The 18805-nt window shown below is 42.0% G+C and overlaps 1 protein-coding gene across 1 annotated transcript in view; it reads left to right on the top strand.

The window, feature by feature from the left end:
• The window catches only part of LOC106567522 (follistatin-related protein 4), a 226182-nt gene that overhangs the window by 99506 nt on the left and 107871 nt on the right, over positions 1–18805 (top strand). The window contains exon 4 of the mRNA XM_014136869.3: positions 2038–2280. Coding sequence (XP_013992344.1) covers positions 2038–2280 — 243 coding nt within the window. The remainder of the gene's footprint in view (positions 1–2037; positions 2281–18805) is intronic.

Raw genomic sequence — 18805 nt, 5'->3', positions numbered from 1 at the left:
TTGCCAAACGGCACGTGGGAGACTCCCCAAACATATGGAAGAAGGTACTCTGGTCAGATGAAACTAAAATTGAGCTTTTTGGCCATCAAGGAAAACACTATGTCTAGTGCAAACCCAACACCTCTCATCACCCTGAGAACACCATCCCCATAGTGAAGCATGGTGGTGGCAGCATCATGCTGTGGAGATGTTTTTCATCAGCAGGGACTGGGAAACTGGTCAGAATTGAAGGAATGATGGCGCTAAACACAGGGAAATTCTTTAGGGAAACCTGTTTCAGTCTTCAAGAGATTTGAGCTTGGGGCGGAGGTTCACCTTTCAGCAGGACAATGACCCTAAGCATACTGCTGAAGCAACACTTGAGTGGTTTAAGGGAAAACATTTAAATGTCTTGGAATGTCCTAGTCAAAGCCCAGACCTCAATCCAATTGAGAATCTGTGGTATGACTTAAAGATTGCCGTACACCAGCGGAACCCATCCAACTTGAAGGAGCTGGAGCAGTTTTGCCTTGAAGAATGGACAAAAATCCCAGTGGCTAGATGTGCCAAGCTTATGGAGACATACCCCAAGAGACTTGCAGGTGTAATTGCGGCAAAAGGTGGCTCTACAAAGTATTGACTTTGGGTGGGGGGGGTGAATACTTTCGCAAGCCACTGTAACCATCATAACTATTAATCCAAAATTAGAATGTTCCGGCTGGAAAGGGGATGGGTTTGTTATCATGCTAAGTAGTTGCTAATTAGCTATTAGATTGAGATGATGAGATTTGAAAGCGCAACCTTTGGGTTGCTAGACGTTCACGTTATATGCCTACCCATCCACGCCAACCAACCACCCTACTTAAGTAACCTTCTGTCTTATGTAAACATACCAAACATAACATATTATACTCATTTGAGTGTACCCGATTGACATTTACTATGTTACATCTAGTCTATGACTATGCTCCCCAGCCTATAGCTGCTAATCCAGACCAGCTACTCTCTCTCTCCCAGCAGTGCTGCTATCTCCAGCACAGCCCCCCTCTCTCCCCCCAGCCATGCTGCTAAAACCAATCCAGTTCCCCTCTCTCCCCCAGCCTAGCTCCTAACCTCAATCTAGCGGCCACCTATACTCCAAACCCAGCCCCCATAAATCCCAGCTGAGATCTCTCCAGGAGTGGTCCCTTCTAGGGCCTGGTGCCTAGCAAGATCAATCCAAGGTGGAGTGGCTGCAAGTCTCAGCAGCTTTTTCCCTGCTTTAAATGCAAATAGATTGAATCAGAAGGGAGTGGGAGGATCTCCATGGTGAGGGGTTCAGGACTGACAGGTGCTAGGAAGGACATGTAAGGAAGGGTAAGGTACAATCTCTGTTGATCTCACAGAAAGTTTAAGTGTGTTTGTGTGTGTGTGTGGAATATTGGGTCACATTTTATTTGGATAGTCTAGATTTTCCATCTGTAGATGCTCTACAGATGGTTGTACTATCTGTTGATAAGCAACTGCTTGCTAAGGTTAGCGTTAGAATAAGGGTTAGGGTTATAGCTAGGGTTAAGGTTAGTTGATAGATGAAATGTTACTGATAGTCTTTAGAGCATGAGTCCACCTGGATGGAAAATCACAATTATTTTTATAAAAACAATATGCCTTCACAAAATCTTAATAAAAACAATATGACATTTCAGAGTTTCCTTTAGGAAAAATTGGCACCTGACAACATGACAGGAAAGATTTTAATTTACCTGACATTTGAGAAATGTAATGGACATCCATATACACTCAGAGACAACCTGGCGCAACCAGCGCCTTCAATAAACAAGGTGTTTTTTTTCTCACTTTCCTTTTAGAAAGCAGACAACAGGTGTTCAAAGTGATTAATATTCTGACCAACACAACCTATCCAAACATCCTTCCTATCTTTTCTTACTGGATCGTCTTAGTATGATAGTCTACTGGCATTTTACCAACCTTGGGTTTCTTTTTGAATGTTTATTCCAGGTTGTCTCTGTTTCTTCCAACCTAAACTCTGGTTTCTCTCTCTCTCTGTGTTTCTTCCAGTCCACTCTGGGTCAAACGGAGGGCCATGCAAGAGGACAAACTGTGGGAGGGGCCGCCAGTGTGTGCTGCTGGAGTCGACGGGCCGGGCAGAGTGTGTGTGCCAGGAGAAGTGTCGACCCACCTTTGTGCCGGTGTGCGGCTCCGATGGAAGGTTCTACGAGAACCACTGTGAGGTGTACCGCACCGCCTGCCTGCAGAAGAGACGGATCTACGTGGTGCACAGCAAGGACTGCTTCTTCAAAGGTAGAACCACATCTCCACACTGTGTTGATGTTATTAATGGAAATCTTGTTATTTGGAAATGCTGATGTTCTGATACCAAACAAGTCAAATTGCAAAGATACCTTTTTGTTTAATGAATCAAAGGAACTCTAAAACCCAAAGCTGGGAGACAATCATATCCACAAACTGAGACTGCGAGTCACAAACAAAATATTCTCTAGAAGTTGTGCTAATTATGTCAGTTGAGGACACATAATTCCTCCCTAAATTACAAACAAAAACGGTGAGGGCTGACTAGAATTTATGACTGGAATTTTCGTTCAATAGAGACAGAGTCAAACAAATGGGGCATTAAAGAAATGAAAGAGGGAAATCATTTGCGCAACATTCATAATGTTGTCTGTGTCCTGGCACTCAGGGCTATGGCACAGGGTCAAGATTGTCCTGGGAACCGTATCAATTCACTGACAGATGGGGCCTCGTTTTACGGAAGCAGTCTCTGAGGTTATATTCAGCTTATACATGCTTTTATACTCTATTAGGGTTTATTTCAAGTAATTCATTGAGAACATTTCTAAAACTGAACAAAGCCCACTAAATCATTAACAATGGTAATGTAAGCCAAATGGTAGACTTGTACATTGGAAATGTTCTTGAAGTTAATGTTAAGTTGTCATATGTAATTCAAAGTATTGCATAAGCATCCCAGTAATATCTGACAAAAACACATTTTCTGTCAAACCTAAACAGTAGTATCTGCAATTTCAGTTTGCTGACAGCTTCAATTCATAACATATTACCACAGATTACAAATACTGCATCGATAATCATTGGACTCCCAGTCCCTTCCCTCCTGAACGAATGTGCAATTCAACCAAAACGCCTACTTTATCAACAATGCAGACCACCCACTCCATCACTGCTTCGACCCCCTGCCATCAGGTCCTAGCTACAGGTCGGTAAAGGGCCACTCTACTTACGGCCTGTTAATACTGTTCACTGCTTTCCATACAAAGCAAAGTATACATGGGATGATGAAGGCTGTGTCATGCTGTTTACAACTTCTTGTGGTGAAAGGAATTTCCTCTTGAATACCAATAAGTAGCATTCATTCAGTCCTTACCAGCTACAAAAATGTGTTCATGACTCTGGCTGAGGGGGCAACATCCCTCTTTACTCTTAAGTTAATGTCCAGTGTTGACTGGGACAGTTATATGCAGTAATTATTGGCCTTATGCTGATATAAATAGAAGTGAGTAGCAGTGTACAGCACATCGTTTACAGTGGTGTCATTCGATGCTGGGACCGGGCTAGTTAAGAGAGGTGCTTATGCATGAGCAGTGAATGTGTAGAAATGCTCTGTCATTTCACATTAGAGCGCCAGAGATCCCAGGCAGACACTGCCATGCATGCTTAATCCAAATTAGGCAGGTGTTCAATCGCCACATTACACTTGATCACCATTTCACCGCAAGCCAGCGGGAACGGAAGACGCTCAAATGTCAGTGAAGTCGTATTTGTTTACCTTGCTGTGTAAAGAGTGGTGTGGGGGGGAATATTATAGAGTCTGCTGAATTAGGTAATGTATTTTAATACAGCATTATTACCTCAAATGGTCATTATCAAACTTTTACTACTGTTAAAAAATGATCAGTACTTAAACACACAGAAATAGACTCAGGTGTTTATTTGATGAATTACCATAAGATATTCAGCATGGGATTGAAGGGTTCAGTTGCAGACAGAAAACAGGGCAAAAATGTATTCCTCTATCAAATGATGACTGGAAACCAGCTGTCCTCCAATAACCTTTTTAAATGGTTGAGTATTATGCCCTTCGCAGCATTGATATTTGCAGGCAAAAAATATAAATAATATTTTGTCACAAATTAGCTGACGGGGGGGGGGGAAGTGTGTAAATAATCAAATCAAATTTTATTGGTCACATACACGTGTTTAGCAGATGTTATTTCGAGTGTAGCGAAATGCTTGTGCTTCTAGTTCCGACAGTGCAGAAATAACTAACAAGTAGTATCTAACAATTTTCCAACAATACCTAATACACACAACCTAGGTAAAGGAATGGAATAAGAATATATAAATATGTGGATGAGCAAAGCGGCATCGACTAAGATGCAATAGATAGTATAGAATACAGTATATACATAAGAGATGAGTCATGCAAGATATGTAAACATTATTAAAGTGACTAGTGTTCCATTTATTAAAGTGGACAATGATTTCAAGTCTGTATGCAGGCAGCAGCCTCTCTGTGATAGTGATGGCTATTTAACAGTCTGATGGCCTTGAGATAGAAGCTGTACTGACCTCACCTTCTGGAAGATAGCGGGATGAACAGGAAGTGGCTCTGGTGGTTGTTGTCCTTGATGATCGTTTTTGGCGTTCCTGTGACATCGGGTGCTGTAAGTGTCCTGGAGGGCAGGTAGTTTGCCCCCGGTGATGCGTTTTGCAGACCGCACCACCCTCTGGAGAGCTCTGCGGTTGCAGGCGGTGCAGTTGCCGTACCAAGCTGTGATACAGCCCGACAAGATGCTCTCAATTGTGCATCTGTAAAAGTTTGAGAGCTTTAGGCGACAAGCTACATTTCTTCAGCCTCCTGAGGTTGAAGAGGCGCTGTTGCACCTTCTTCACCACACTGTCTTTGTGGGTGGACCATTTCAGTTTTCAGTGATATGTATGCCGAGGAACTTAAAACTTTCCACCTTCTCCACTGCTGTCCGGTTGATGTGGATAGGGGGTGATTGGGGTGATGTGAGGTGATTAAATGTGGGGTGATTGGTTGAAATTAAAAGCCCTTTTTTTGTGCTGCGGTGATCGGTCAGTTTAGTAGCAGAATCGCAAAATCCTGGATGGACTGATTATGGACAAGATTAGTTAGGGAGAAGAGGATTGGAATGACAGTCCCTTGTCTATAGAAAACTATACCAAACCCACGTGTAGCTTTACCATAGCTTTCCTTATGGATGGAGAAAAGGTGGAGAAGGAGGTATAGGAAAAAGCTTAAGGGCTTCCCCCCTTACCACCTTATTCTGCTGTTCCCCCCCACACAGAAATACTCTTTCAACCCTTTTTCAACCCATTTTTGATGTCAATAGGAAGAGATTGCAGCCTGCAATCTACTCAATAGTATTGATGTAAGCCTTTGGCTGTTGGTTCATGGCCTGCGACAAGCTGGAGATACGATTGTGGAGGGCTCTAGAAATGCCTATGGAATCCTGGCTAAGGCTTTTGTTCAATTCCGTTGTGACTTTACTTGAGTATGTCAACGAAAACTGTAGCTGATGGGAATACAATAAATCATCAGCAATCTCCTTTCCCTCCAAATACGTCCAGGCACACTAAACACCTGTGAGCACACGCAGACACCAGACTACCCACAGAGCCATTACACAATTAAAAAACTGGTCGGCAAACTACCCTATAGCATAAACCCTTTGCTTGTTTTGAAATTGATACAAACAAGATAACAACTTTGTTTTCCCTTGTCTTCACTTCTGATTAACATCGAACAACATCCCGGGTCAGGCCCATTTCCTGATCTATCCTTTGATTAAAACAACACTCGCTAAAACACTCCAAACAGAACTAATATAACTACCATGGCTGATTATTCTAGAACACTCCAAACATAACTAACATGGCTAATTATTTGAATAGCTTTCATCTCCTGACTGACTGCAAAGTGGCAAGCTGAGCACAACAAAGCACAGCATGTTCTCCTGCAGCCCAGTGGGAGGTCTCTGAAGCTGCTAGGCTGACCGACAGAGTGCTTGTTCACATTTAGCCAGCCCAATCCGATGCTCGCAGGACTTCCAATGCAGACGGAGAGACGTTACAACTAACCCACAGGGTGTGACCCAAAAATGCACCATCCTCCCTACATTGATATGGGCCCTGGTCAAAAGTAGTGCACTACATAGGGAATAGGGTGCTATTTTGGTCCCCAGATATAAACTGTAGATTGCATTTAAAAATGACTCACCCAGGGTCAGGCCGAATTTAGAGACAAGCAATTGAGGGGTCATCGCCGCTCCCCGCGATTCCTGATAATGATCAATCGGACACGTCACATGTCCGACAAATTAGGGCAGCCGGCGTTGGATGGAAGTTAAACTTCTCCTCCTCTGTTCATCTTCTCTCAGTCCTGGAGCTTTCAGTATCTGAATGCTCTTATCGTTCCGCTTAGTTTGATGTCTGGCTGTGGTTATTGCATTAGCCATCAAAGCTGCTTTTTTCACTGTACCCTGTGCCCAGAGTGTGGACACTCTTTCCTTCAGTGTCTGTCTTATTGACCGCTGATCTTTGGCCCCTTGTGTCTGAGGCCATTAGCTGAGTTACAGAAACACTTGGCTTTGGAGGAGGAGATAGGTTTCAGGCACTGTTCACGCCCTGTAAACCTCAGCCAGCCACTTGCAGGGCCACCCGGGTTCACAGCGGGAAGTAGAGGTCTAAAATACTCCTTATACTGTACACAGCCATTAATGTACATGATGCTGAAAAACTTTGAAGTATATGGCTAAAATGCACATTACTATACTCAGTGGTGACCCGTCCTTCAGGGCAGAGCCCCACCTGTTTTAAGCTCCACATGTTTTGCAAATAATAAATAAAATGAAATATATATACATATATATATATATATATATATTTATTAAAGTTTTTTTGGGGGGGGGGCTTGCCTGTTTTGCATGTTATTTTGGCATGAATACGTGTCACATATCAGTTTGCAAACAATGTAAAAAAAAAATATATATATATCATTGAGTTAATAAAGCTGCACACAAACAGGCAGCTCCAAAATGCAAGTGTTTCAACCTAGCTCAGTCCTTTCTGTGGTGGTGGGGCAGGCCAGCAGAAAATAGGAGCATTGCACCGTGATTGGCTCAGTATTCTGTCACTCATGGGGACACTAGACTTTAGTAAGGGTAGACATCAAGAATGTGAGCCCTTTGGGTGCTGCCATAGAGTTACATTAGAAGTGCACTTCCAAGAAGGTTCAAGGACGTCAAATCACGTCGAATCACGTTCTATCTACAGTAGCTTTGATTGGACTGATCATGTCAACATCATACTTTCAAAATCTTAGCTAGCAGTCATCATCATAAATCAAGTAGACAATCTACTGGCAAATCATTTTAAATCCTCCTCATATGAAGATAAATTATAGATAAAACGTATCGGTGCACATTGACCATTGGACATAAACATCACACAACAAGTTGGAAATCGCAAATTCAACACTGACTTGTTTGGAATTAATCGGTGACAGTGGCTAACCGCAAGCATTGCAACTGGGAAGTCAGACTGGGAAAATACGTTTTGAACGGTCATCCAACTCGGAATTGTAAATCTTTTTTTTTGATGACAAAATTTGCCAATGAAGGACCGCCGCGCACAACAAGGTGAGTCCATAAATGTCTTATATGCTGCTGCATAAATGATGTAATATGCCAGGGAGATATGGCTAGCCATAAATATTATTGCACTATGGGCCCCTCATCAAAAGTAGTGCACTACATAGGGAGCAGAGTGCTATTTGGGACGTACACAATGTCATTCACTGCGAAGTCTATGTGATGTGACTTACAAATATTAAGCTAACCATGCCACTGATGTTGTAAAGTTGTGTAGGGCACGTCCAACTGCCTGAGAAAGTTCCATCCCTACTTATTCTTAATCAGGGCCGGACTGTTAAGTGTTTTGCTAGCCAGGTGTGATGTGGCCATGCCCCAGGCCTCCCTTGACAGCACTTTATTTGTTACAGTTTTGTTATTAACGAGCCTTCTAACAATTCCCATCCTTCTCAGTTCTCCTCTGAACACCTCCAGTCCCCCACGGACACGTGCCCACCTCCTCTGAAAACCTCGTCACGAACACATGCCCACCTCATTAAGTTGATTCCTCCCCACAGATTCATTATGTGAAAGTAGTATTTTCTGTGTGAAAATGGTTGCCCTGTCCCAGATAGAAATGTCCCCAGCTCCTCCATTAGTGGAGTGCCTCATAAACATCACTCTCCCCTATGAAAATAGAAAGGTCTTTTGACTGCTGTACATGCTGGTGAACATTCGCGTATACTGTGACTAGAGAGCCATTACAGCCCAGTGGTCCCTGCCTGCTCCGTTCCCAGCCTCAGATATCTTAATCTCTCCTCTGCGTATGCTGCCGTAGATGGAGAACGGAATGCGCTTACAGTCACCATTTAGACAAAATGACTGTGCTGTGGCATTGTAGTGTTATGGGTCAACATGGACGTCTTGGGACAGCTTTGCAGTACATGGTGCTTTTAAGGCTATAAGAGCCTGCTTTTATGGGACATTGTGCCATCTTTCTGTTTGTAACATCAATGGTTTTTCAATACATTTGAATATATGTAGCTACTTTTTAAGTTAATACCTGCAGTCAACCTGTGCAATACATTAGGAGATAAAGCATATTGCATTCTTCATTTCACCTGTCACATTATTTTACATTATGAAGCTTACCGTAATTCTCCAGAACAGTTGAGCCAGTCACATGTTTGTTTTGTAAATAGCACAACAGGAGAAAAAGCAGGAGCTTTTATATCTATTGCGTTCTATTGGCAAGCCTCTGTTGTCCGGCACACATGAGGTGATGAAGTTATACTTGTATGCCATCAGACATCTTATAATGGCATCGTGCCAGAAGTCAAAGAGCTCTGGATGAGTTATCTGTACAGCTGACATTTTTTTCCTTGTGCTTCCTACTAGAGTTTTTTTCTCCTTCGTTCTTCTCCCATCTGCTCCTTGTTCAAATGCTGATCTTCCTTCAGAAAAGCATGCATCACAACTATGATCAGTTGCACAATTTATCTTGTTCACTTTCGCGTGTAAATGTCCAAACTCACCAAAAATGATATTTGGTATCTACTAGCTATGCTTGTATAACTTTATGAGCTGGATTTGCCTGTCTTTGCAATTAGTTCATCATCGTTTTCGCTCGTAAGCATTTAGCTTACAGCGTCTATGTGCTTTCGCTATTAGTTTGTGCTAATTTTGTTAACTTTCTGGGAATAGAGTTTTTAGCGCCCCCTTGTGTGCTATGCCATTAATACCGTAAATCCCGGGATGAGAGAAGGACTGTATGATGATATTACATTTGGATATTTACATTTACATTTAAGTCATTTAGCAGACGCTCTTATCCAGAGCGACTTACAAATTGGTGCATTCACCTTATGATATCCAGTGGAACAACCACTTTACAATAGTGCATCTAAATCTTTTAAGGGGGGGGGGGGGGTTAGAAGGATTACTTTATCCTATCCTAGGTATTCCTTAAAGAGGTGGGGTTTCAGGTGTCTCCGGAAGGTGGTGATTGACTCCGCTGTCCTGGCGTCGTGAGGGAGCTTGTTCCACCATTGGGGTGCCAGAGCAGCGAACAGTTTTGACTGGGCTGAGCGGGAACTGTGCTTCCTCAGAGGTAGGGGGGCCAGCAGGCCAGAGGTGGATGAACGCAGTGCCCTTGTTTGGGTGTAGGGCCTGATATTGCCCAAGCCTAATGCTAAAACCCCTCTCAGTGGCTGCGAGGCAGTCAGCCCACATACTGTTCACACCAGACCCAGTCTTGTGTCCCAAATAGCATCATGTTCCCTTTATAGTGCACTACTTCTGACCCGAACCATGTGGGCTAGTAGTGCATTATACAGGCAATAGGGTGCATTTTGGAACACATCCCTGGTGTTTTCCCCTGGCGTCTCCCTGAAACAGGCTGCCACTGGTTCCCCTCATGCCAAGACCCTGGAGCTCTGGAGCCATCCTTCTTGCCCTCTCTCCCTCAAAGATCTGTTCATCCTTGTCTGTCACTCCATACACATGCCCTCACTATCAGTGGGAAAAACAAATGTGTGTGCTATGAGTGTGCTATGTATTCATGGTTAAGATACTGGTATCGCTCGTCTGCTTTGCTTTTTCATTCAACTCTCCTTTGCTTTCAATTGCCTGTTGGCCTTCATATACGCCGCTGTAATTGAAATTGGAGATATGTATGGTAAACTGAAAAACAGTAATGTTCTGAATTCAATCTCTTTCAGTGTGAATGTAATAATGCCTTCCTATTTCTGCCAGCACAGAAGAGATTTCTAATGTGTCATAGATCAGGCGTATTTAATTGAAACTAATGTGCTTTTTGCGATGTCAAAGTACCCCAAGTTTTAACCCCATAAGTAGTGTGTACATTGTAGTTTTATTTGTTCAATCTCTCTCTCTCTCTCTCTTTCTCACTAAGTCATAGTGACTATCTATTCCTCTCCTCTGCTGGTTGCATTTAAACAGTAAGGTGTTTTTCTGTTTTACTCTATCTCCATGCACATGCTTTACAGCTTTTCATAATGCACTTCTTTACAAGTTCTTGGCAAACACCTCAGAACAAGCTAGAAGTGACAAATTAATTCATTTGGCCCATCCCCTTCATTTTAATGGCAGTATAAAAACAAATGGCAGCTAAAGCTGCTGGGCACAACTTTGAAAACGTCGCTTAATAACCCCCTAGAGTGGAGAGACTCACGAACGTAATGGGGAGACTCTCACGAATACAACGGTGTTCTCCGTTTTGCTCTACAACCCCCCACAATAATATTGGGACTCATCTAAAGTCGGTACAGCAGATCTGCCAACTTCTGTCTGTAGCGTGCAAACAGTTTGGGCTACACACTAATAATACTCTCATGAACACGTTCTGTACATGTTGGATGTTTTGCACTAGGCCTCACAAGACTTGTCTGAAGGTCCCCAGGTACCAGTTTTAAAAAAATGAATGGAAGTACAGTACCAAAAAAGTGTTAAATAAATCTAAATATATTTTATATTTTAGATTCTTCAAAGTAGCCACCCTTTGCCTTGATTACAGCTTTGCGCACTCTTGGCATTCTCTCAACCAGCTTCGCCTGGAATGCTTTTCCAACAGTCTTGAAGGAGTTCCCACATATGCTGAGCACTTTTTGGCTGCTTTTCCTTCACTCTGCGGTCCAACTCATCCAAACGCATCTCAAGTGGGTTGAGATCAGCTGATTGTGGAGGCCAGGTCATCTGATGCAGCACTCCACCACTCTCCTTCTTGGTCAAATAGCCCTTACACAGCCTGGAGGTGTGTTGGGTCATTTTCTTGTTGAAAAACAAATGATAGTCCCACTAAGAGTAGACCAGATGAGATGGTGTATCGCTGCAGAATGCTGTGGTAACCATGCTGGTTAAGTGTGCCTTGAATTCTAAATAAATCATCACAGTGTCACCAGCAAAGCATCCCCACAACATCACACCTCTTCCTCCATCCTTCATGGTGGGAACCACACATGCGGAGATCATCCATCTCACATCTCACAAAAATACGGCGGTTGGAACCAAACATCTCAAATTTGGCTTCAGACCAAAGGACACATTTCCACCGGTCTAATGTCCATTGTATGCGTTTCTTGGCCCAAGCAAGTCTCTTATTCTTATTTGTGTCCTTTAGTTATGGTTTCTTTGCAGCAATTCAAACATGAAGTTCCTGATTCACGCTGTCTCCTCTGAACAGTTGATGTTGAGATGTGTCTGAAATTTTCCAGATTGACTGATCTTCATGGCTTAAAGTAATGATATACTGTCATTTCTCTTTGCTTTTTTGAGCCGTTCTTTCCATAATACAGTATGGACTTGCTCTTTTACCTAAAAGAGCTACCTTCTGTATACCAACGCTACTTTTTTATAACACAACTGATTGGCTCAAATGCGTTATGAAGGAAAGAAATTCCACAAATTGACTTTTAACAAGGCACACCTGTTAATTGAAATGCATTCCAGGTGACTACTTCATGAAGCTGGTTGAGATAATGCCAAGAGTGTGCAAAGCTGTCATCAAGGCAAAGGGTGGCTACTTTGAAGAATCTCAAATATAAAATATATTTTCATTTTTTTAACACTTTATTGGTTACTATATGATTCCATATGTGCTATTTCATAGTTTTGATGTCTTCACTATTATTCTGCGATGTAGAAAATAGTGAAAATAAAGAAACACCCTTGAATGAGTAGGTCTGTCCAAACTTTCGACTGGTACTGTATATATTAACAGTGTTTAGTGCCAACAATAAGAGGTTAAATATATGTTAAAACAAGTAGAAATGTTTCCTGATTTTATATCGCTCAGATATAGGACAGACACTTCAGAACAAAGTCCCCCCAAAAATCTAAAGGAACTATCTGTTTTTCCATGTAGTGAATGTGTTATTCAATGTTTTTGTAAATATGCAGTATGCAGTAAGTATATATGCAGTAAGGCCAAATAAACTTTTTCATAAACAATGTATTGTAAATAATATATTTTTTTGATACTTCAAGGGTTCTTAAAATGTCAAATAAAATAGCAAAATGATATTTGATATAACCCTTTTTAAACATATAGCTTACTGGAATATGACATTCCTGTCAGGCCCTCCATTCAATTATGAGCAGAGGGTAAAAAAAGTATTATTGTCTCTCAACTCAGTTGTGTTGTAGACTGCAATCTGGTAATGCAGTCACTGTGTGCCAGCATCCCTTATATTAGTGAGTAACTTATTTTATCAGCAGCGGAAATACCCTTCTCCTCTCTCTCCTTCTCTCTCTCTCTCATCTCTCTCTCTCACTCTCCCAATGATGTGTAGACAGGTATTTTAGCAACTCTGTCAAGCTTCCCTCGACATTTCCTAGTCTGTGTGAAATTGTTTCAGAGCTTAACTAAAATGAGAACCAGGGAAATTAGAAACATTAGCTACAGGCAAAGTGACCTGAGGTAGATTTGTATATACCTTCAGAAAGTATTCACACCCCTTGACTTTTTCCACATTTTGTTGTGTTATAGCCTGAATTTAAAATGGATTCAATTGCGATGTTTTTATCACTGGCCTGCACACAATAACCCATCATGTCAACGTGGAATTGTGTTTTTCAAAATGTTTACAAATTAATACAAAAATAAAAGCTGAAATGTCTTGAGTCAAGTATTCAACCCCTTTGTTATGGCAAGCCTAAATAAGTTAAGAAGTAAAGATTTGCTTAACAAGTCACATAATAAGTTGCATGGGCTAACTCTGTGTGCAGTAATATTGTTTAAAATAATTTTTGAATGACTACCTCATCTCTGTAACCCATCCATACTATTATATGTAAGGTCCCTCAGCCGAGCAGTGAATTTCAAACACAGATTCAACCACAAAAACCAGGGAGGTTTTCCAATGCCTCGTAATGAAGGGCACCTATTGGTAGATGGGTGAAGAAGAAAAAAAGCTGACATTGAATATCCCTTTGAGCATGGTAAAGTAATTCATTATGTTTTTGATGTTACATCCAATCACTACAAAGATTCAGGCGTCCTTCCTAACTCAGTTGCCGGAGAGGAAGGAGAAGGCTCAGGGATTTCACCATGAGGCCAATGGTAACTTTAAAAAAGTTACAGAGTATAATGGCTGTGATATGAGAACTGAAGAAGGATAAACAACATTGTAGTTACTCCACAACACTAACCTAAATCACAGAGTGAAAACAAGAAAGTCTTTATAGAATAAAAATATTCCAAAACATAAATCCTGTTTGCAATAAGGCACTAAAGTAATACTGCAAAAACTGTGACAAAGCAATTACCTTTTTCCCTGAATAGAAAGTGTTATGTTTGGGGCAAATCCAATACAACACATTACTGCGTAACACTCTCTATAGTTTATTGAGAGTTATATTGTTATATATGTTTTATTTTAAGGATATTGGTGGTGGCATCATGTTATGGGCATGCTTGTAACCATTAAGGACTGGGGAGTTTTTCAGGATAAGACAATAATCTAAAACACAAGGTCAAATCTTCACCGGAGTTGCTTACCAGGAAGAGAGTGAATGTTCCTGAGTGGCTGAGTTACAGGTATTACTTAAATCTACTACAATATCTATGGCAAGACCTGAAAATGGTTGTCTAGCAACAGTCAGCAACCAATTTCACAGAGAGTGAATTTTTTTCAAAAGAAAAATGGGAAAATGTTGCACAATCCAGGTGTGTATTCTTCGAGACTTACCAGGAAAGACTCACAGTTGTAATCGCTGCCAAATGTGAGTCTAACATGCATTGACTCAAGGGGGGGTGGTCAGCGACTCAGGGGGAGGAGGTCAGCCTACAGGGAGGAGGTCAGTGACCTAGCAGTGTGATGCTGGGACAACAACCTCTCCCTCAATCTCAGTAAGACCAAGGAGCTGATCGTGGACTACAGGAAACGAGCGGCCAGCACGGTCTCAACCACATCTACAAGGCTGCAGTGGAGCGGGTTCGAGAGCTTCAAGTTCCTCAGGGGTCCAAATCACTAAGGACTTAAATGGTCGGTGCACAGTCGTGAAAAAGGCGCGACAACACCTCTTCCCACTCAGGAGGTTGGCATAGGCCCTCAAATCCTCAAAGTTATACAGCTGCACCAATTAGAGCATCTTGACTGGCTGCATCACTGCTTGGTATGGCAACAGTAACGCCATCGATGGCGCTACAGAGCAGTGGCGGTCAGTGACGTTTATAATGAGGGGGGACACTTTTTTTCATGAGCATGGCATTATTTTTATGACAGCATGTTGATTGACTGTCATTCATATTCCATTCACCCAGTTCAATGTAACAGTGGTAGGTTTAGGCTACTAAACCCTGTCTTTCAAAGATAATTCATAAAAATCCAAATAACTTCACAGATCTTCATTGTAAAGGGTTTAAACACTGTTTCCCATGCTTGTTCAATGAAACATAAACAATTAATGAACATGCACCTGTGGAACGGTCGTTAAGACACTAACAGCTTACAAACGGTAGGCAATTAAGGTCACAGTTATGAAAACTTAGGACACTAAAGAGGCCTTTCTACTGACTCTGAAAAACACCAAAAGAAAGATGCCAGGGTCCCTGCCCATCTGCGTGAACGTGCCTTAGGCATGCAAGGAGGCATGAGGAATGCAGATGTGGCCAGGGCAATAAATTGCAATGTCCGTACTGTGAGACGCCTAAGACAGCGCTACAGGGAGACGGGACGGGCAGCTGATCGTCCTCACAGTGGCAGACCACGTGTAACAACCCCTGCACAGGATTGGTACATCCGAACATCACACCCGCGGGACAGGTACAGGATGGCAACAACAACTCCCCTAGTTACACCAGGAACACACAATCCCTCCATCAGTGCTCAGACTGTCCGCAATAGGCTGAGAGAGGCTGGATTGAGGGCTTGTAGGCCTGTTGTAAGGCAGGTCCTCACCAGACATCACCGGCAACAACGTCGCCTATGGGCAGAAACCTACCGTCGCTGGACCAGACAGGACTGACCAGACAGGACTTGCAAAAAGTGCTCTTCACTGACGAGTCGTGGTTTTGTCTCACCAAGAGTGATGGTCGCATTCGCGTTTATCGTCGAAGGAATGAGCGTTACACCAAGGCCTGTACTCTAGAGCGGGATCGATTTGGAGGTGGAGGGTCCATCATGGTCTGGGGCGGTGTGTCACAGCATCATCAGACTGAGGTTGTTGTCATTGCAGGCAATCTCAACACTGTGCGTGACAGGGAAGGCATCCTCCTCCCTCATGTGATACTCTTCCTGCAGGCTTATCCTGACATGACCCTCCAGCATGACAATGCCACCAGCCTTACTGCTCGTTCTGTGCGTGATTTCCTGCTGGACAGGAATGTCAGTGTTCTGCCATGGCCAGTGAAGAGCCCGGATCTCAATCCCATTGAGCACGTCTGGGACCTGTTGGATCGAAGGGTGAGGTCTAGGTTCGTTCCCCCCAGAAATGTCCTGGATCTTGCAGGTGCCTTGGTGGAAGAGTGGGGTAACATCTCACAGCAAGAACTGGCAAATCTGGTGCAGTCCATGAGGAGGAGATGCACTGCAGTACTTAATGCAGCTGGTGGCCACACCAGATACTGACTGCTACTTTTGATTTTCACCCCCCCTTTGTTCAGGGACACATTATTCAATTTCTGTTAGTCACATGTCTGTGGAACTTGTTCTGTTTATGTCTCAGTTGTTGAATCTTGTTATGTTCATACAAATATTTACACGTTAACTTTGCTGAAAATAAACGCAGTTGACAGTGAGAGGACGTTTCTTTTTTGCTGAGTTTACATGATACTCAAATTTTCTTTATACCCATGATGATGTTGCTACAACCTAGCCTATGAATGAAAGTTTACAACGTAAGTGCACACAGGTCGAGAGAAATTTGAGATGACAGACAGTGACTCATTTAATGCTGCTTTGCACACTATTGCCTGCATCTTGCTTGTCTGGAGTGTAATCATTAGTCCAACAGTTGCAAATGAGAATGTAGACAAATTAGGGTATTTTTTCCCTGTTTCATTTGCTTCCGTTTAAGAAAGATTTTTCAACAGAATCGACAGAATGAATAGACCCTTTATGATGGATAAATACAGTTCACTTTCATAGCAGCCACGTTGCATTCCTTCTCACCTCTTTGCACTCTCCTCTTACCTTTTCCCTTTGTATGTCGACTTCAATGAACAACCCATTAGCTGTATGTGACCAGGCGAAAAAACCTTTCCAAGCCAAATCATGTCATAGCAGTTATTTATTACGCTTTGGATGCAACATCTAGTCACTACAAAGATACAGGAGTCCTTCCTATCTCAGTTGCCGAAGAGGAAGGAAACCATTTAGGGATTTCACCATGAGGTGAATGGTAACTTTAAAACAGTTGCAGAGTTTAATGGCTGTGATAGGAGAAAACTGAGGATGGATCAACAACATTGTAGTTACACCAATATATAACAAAAATTGTGGAGTGAAAAGAAGAAAGTCTTAAAAAAAATAAAAATATTCCAGAACATGCATGTTGTTTGCAATAAGGAACTAAAGTAATGATCTGTATACAAAGTGTTATGTTTGAGGCAAATCTACCACAACACATCACTGAGTACCAATCTTCATATTTTCAAGCATGGTGGTGGCTGCATTATGTTATGGATTATGCTCGTCATCAGTAAGGACTAGGCAGTAAGAAACCGGATTGAGCTAAGCTCAGGCAAAATCCTAAAGGAATACCTGGGTCAGTCTGCTTTCCATCAGACACTGGAAGACAAATTCAACTTTCAGCAGGACAACAACCTAAGACTCAAGGACAAATATACACTGGAGTTGCTTACCAAGACAACATTGAATGTTCCTGAGTGGTCTCGTTAGCTTTTCAAGCCGCTTTAAGTCAAAACTCTATGGTAAGACGTGAAAATGGTTGTCTATCAATGACATTCAACTTGACAGAGCTTGAAGAGTTTAAAGAAGAATAATGGTCAATTATTGTACAATCCAGGTGTGCAAAGCTCTTAGAGACTTACCAAGAAGACTCACAGTTGTAATTGCTGCTAAAGGTGATTCTAACATATATTGACTCTGGGGATTGAATACTTTTTTAAGTGTTCAAATTTTTCTTCCACTTTGACATAATATTATTTTGTGTAGATTGTTGAAAAAATGTGTTACAACAAAATGTGGAAAAAGTCAAAGGGTGTGAATACTTTCTGAAGGCACGGTATATGCCTCATCACAATTCTATCTCGGAGATCTACGGACAGTTCCTTGGATATGATATAGTTTTTGCTCTGTCATGCACTGTCAATTGTGGGACCTTATATAGACAGGTGTGTTTCTTTCTAAATCAGGTCCAAACAATTGAATTGGCCACAGGTGGACTCCAATCAAGTTGTAGTGACGGCTCAAGGATGATCAAAGGAAATGGGATGCACCTGAGCTCAATTTGGAGTGTCATAGTAAAAGGGTGTGAATACTTACGTAAATTATATATTTCTGTATTTAAATATCAATACATGTGCAAACATTTCTAAAAACATGTTTTCACTTTGTCATTATGGGGTATTGTGTGTAGATCGGTGAGAAAAAAACATATATTAATCAATTTTGAATTTAGGCTGTTACACAACAAAATGTGGATAAGTCAAGGGGTATGAATAATTTTTGAAGGCACTGTAACCTTTTGAATGATGCCACACATTCATTGTGTAAGTTTTGTAATCAGAACTTCTTTAAGGACAAAGCTAGACTACACAAAGCCTTTTCCACTCTATCACTCTGCCTCAACCTCCTCATCCCATTGTTATCATTGACTCATCTGTTTTTTTTACAACAATCCTATAAGGCTCTTTACAAAATTGTCTTAGCTAAAAAAAAATAACAAATGTTATGCCATTGTGCCCCCACGCGCATTATCTCTATGGGTGTCAAGTTTAATTATACTTGATCATCCTCAAAGTTAGAAGTAAAATTGGGAACATGCAGGGCTGTTTCACGACCCAGTTCTCCTCTATCCCTGACCTTGCAGACTTGGATAAATACACACATGGCCATCCTGTGAAATGTGATCTGTCAGATTAAATATTTCCACTCTGCCTGCGCTGAGATGTGTGACCACGGGGCAGAGCTTTAGATTGGCAACTGAACCAATACAATCACTGGATTTCTCAGAGGTAACCCTGTATTGCCCCAGGTGTCTGCAGCCTG

Source organism: Salmo salar, chromosome 13 (assembly GCF_965601325.2).
Source record: "Salmo salar chromosome 13, fSalSal1, whole genome shotgun sequence".
NCBI lineage: Eukaryota > Metazoa > Chordata > Actinopteri > Salmoniformes > Salmonidae > Salmo > Salmo salar.
This window is presented reverse-complemented; position numbering and strand designations above follow the sequence as displayed.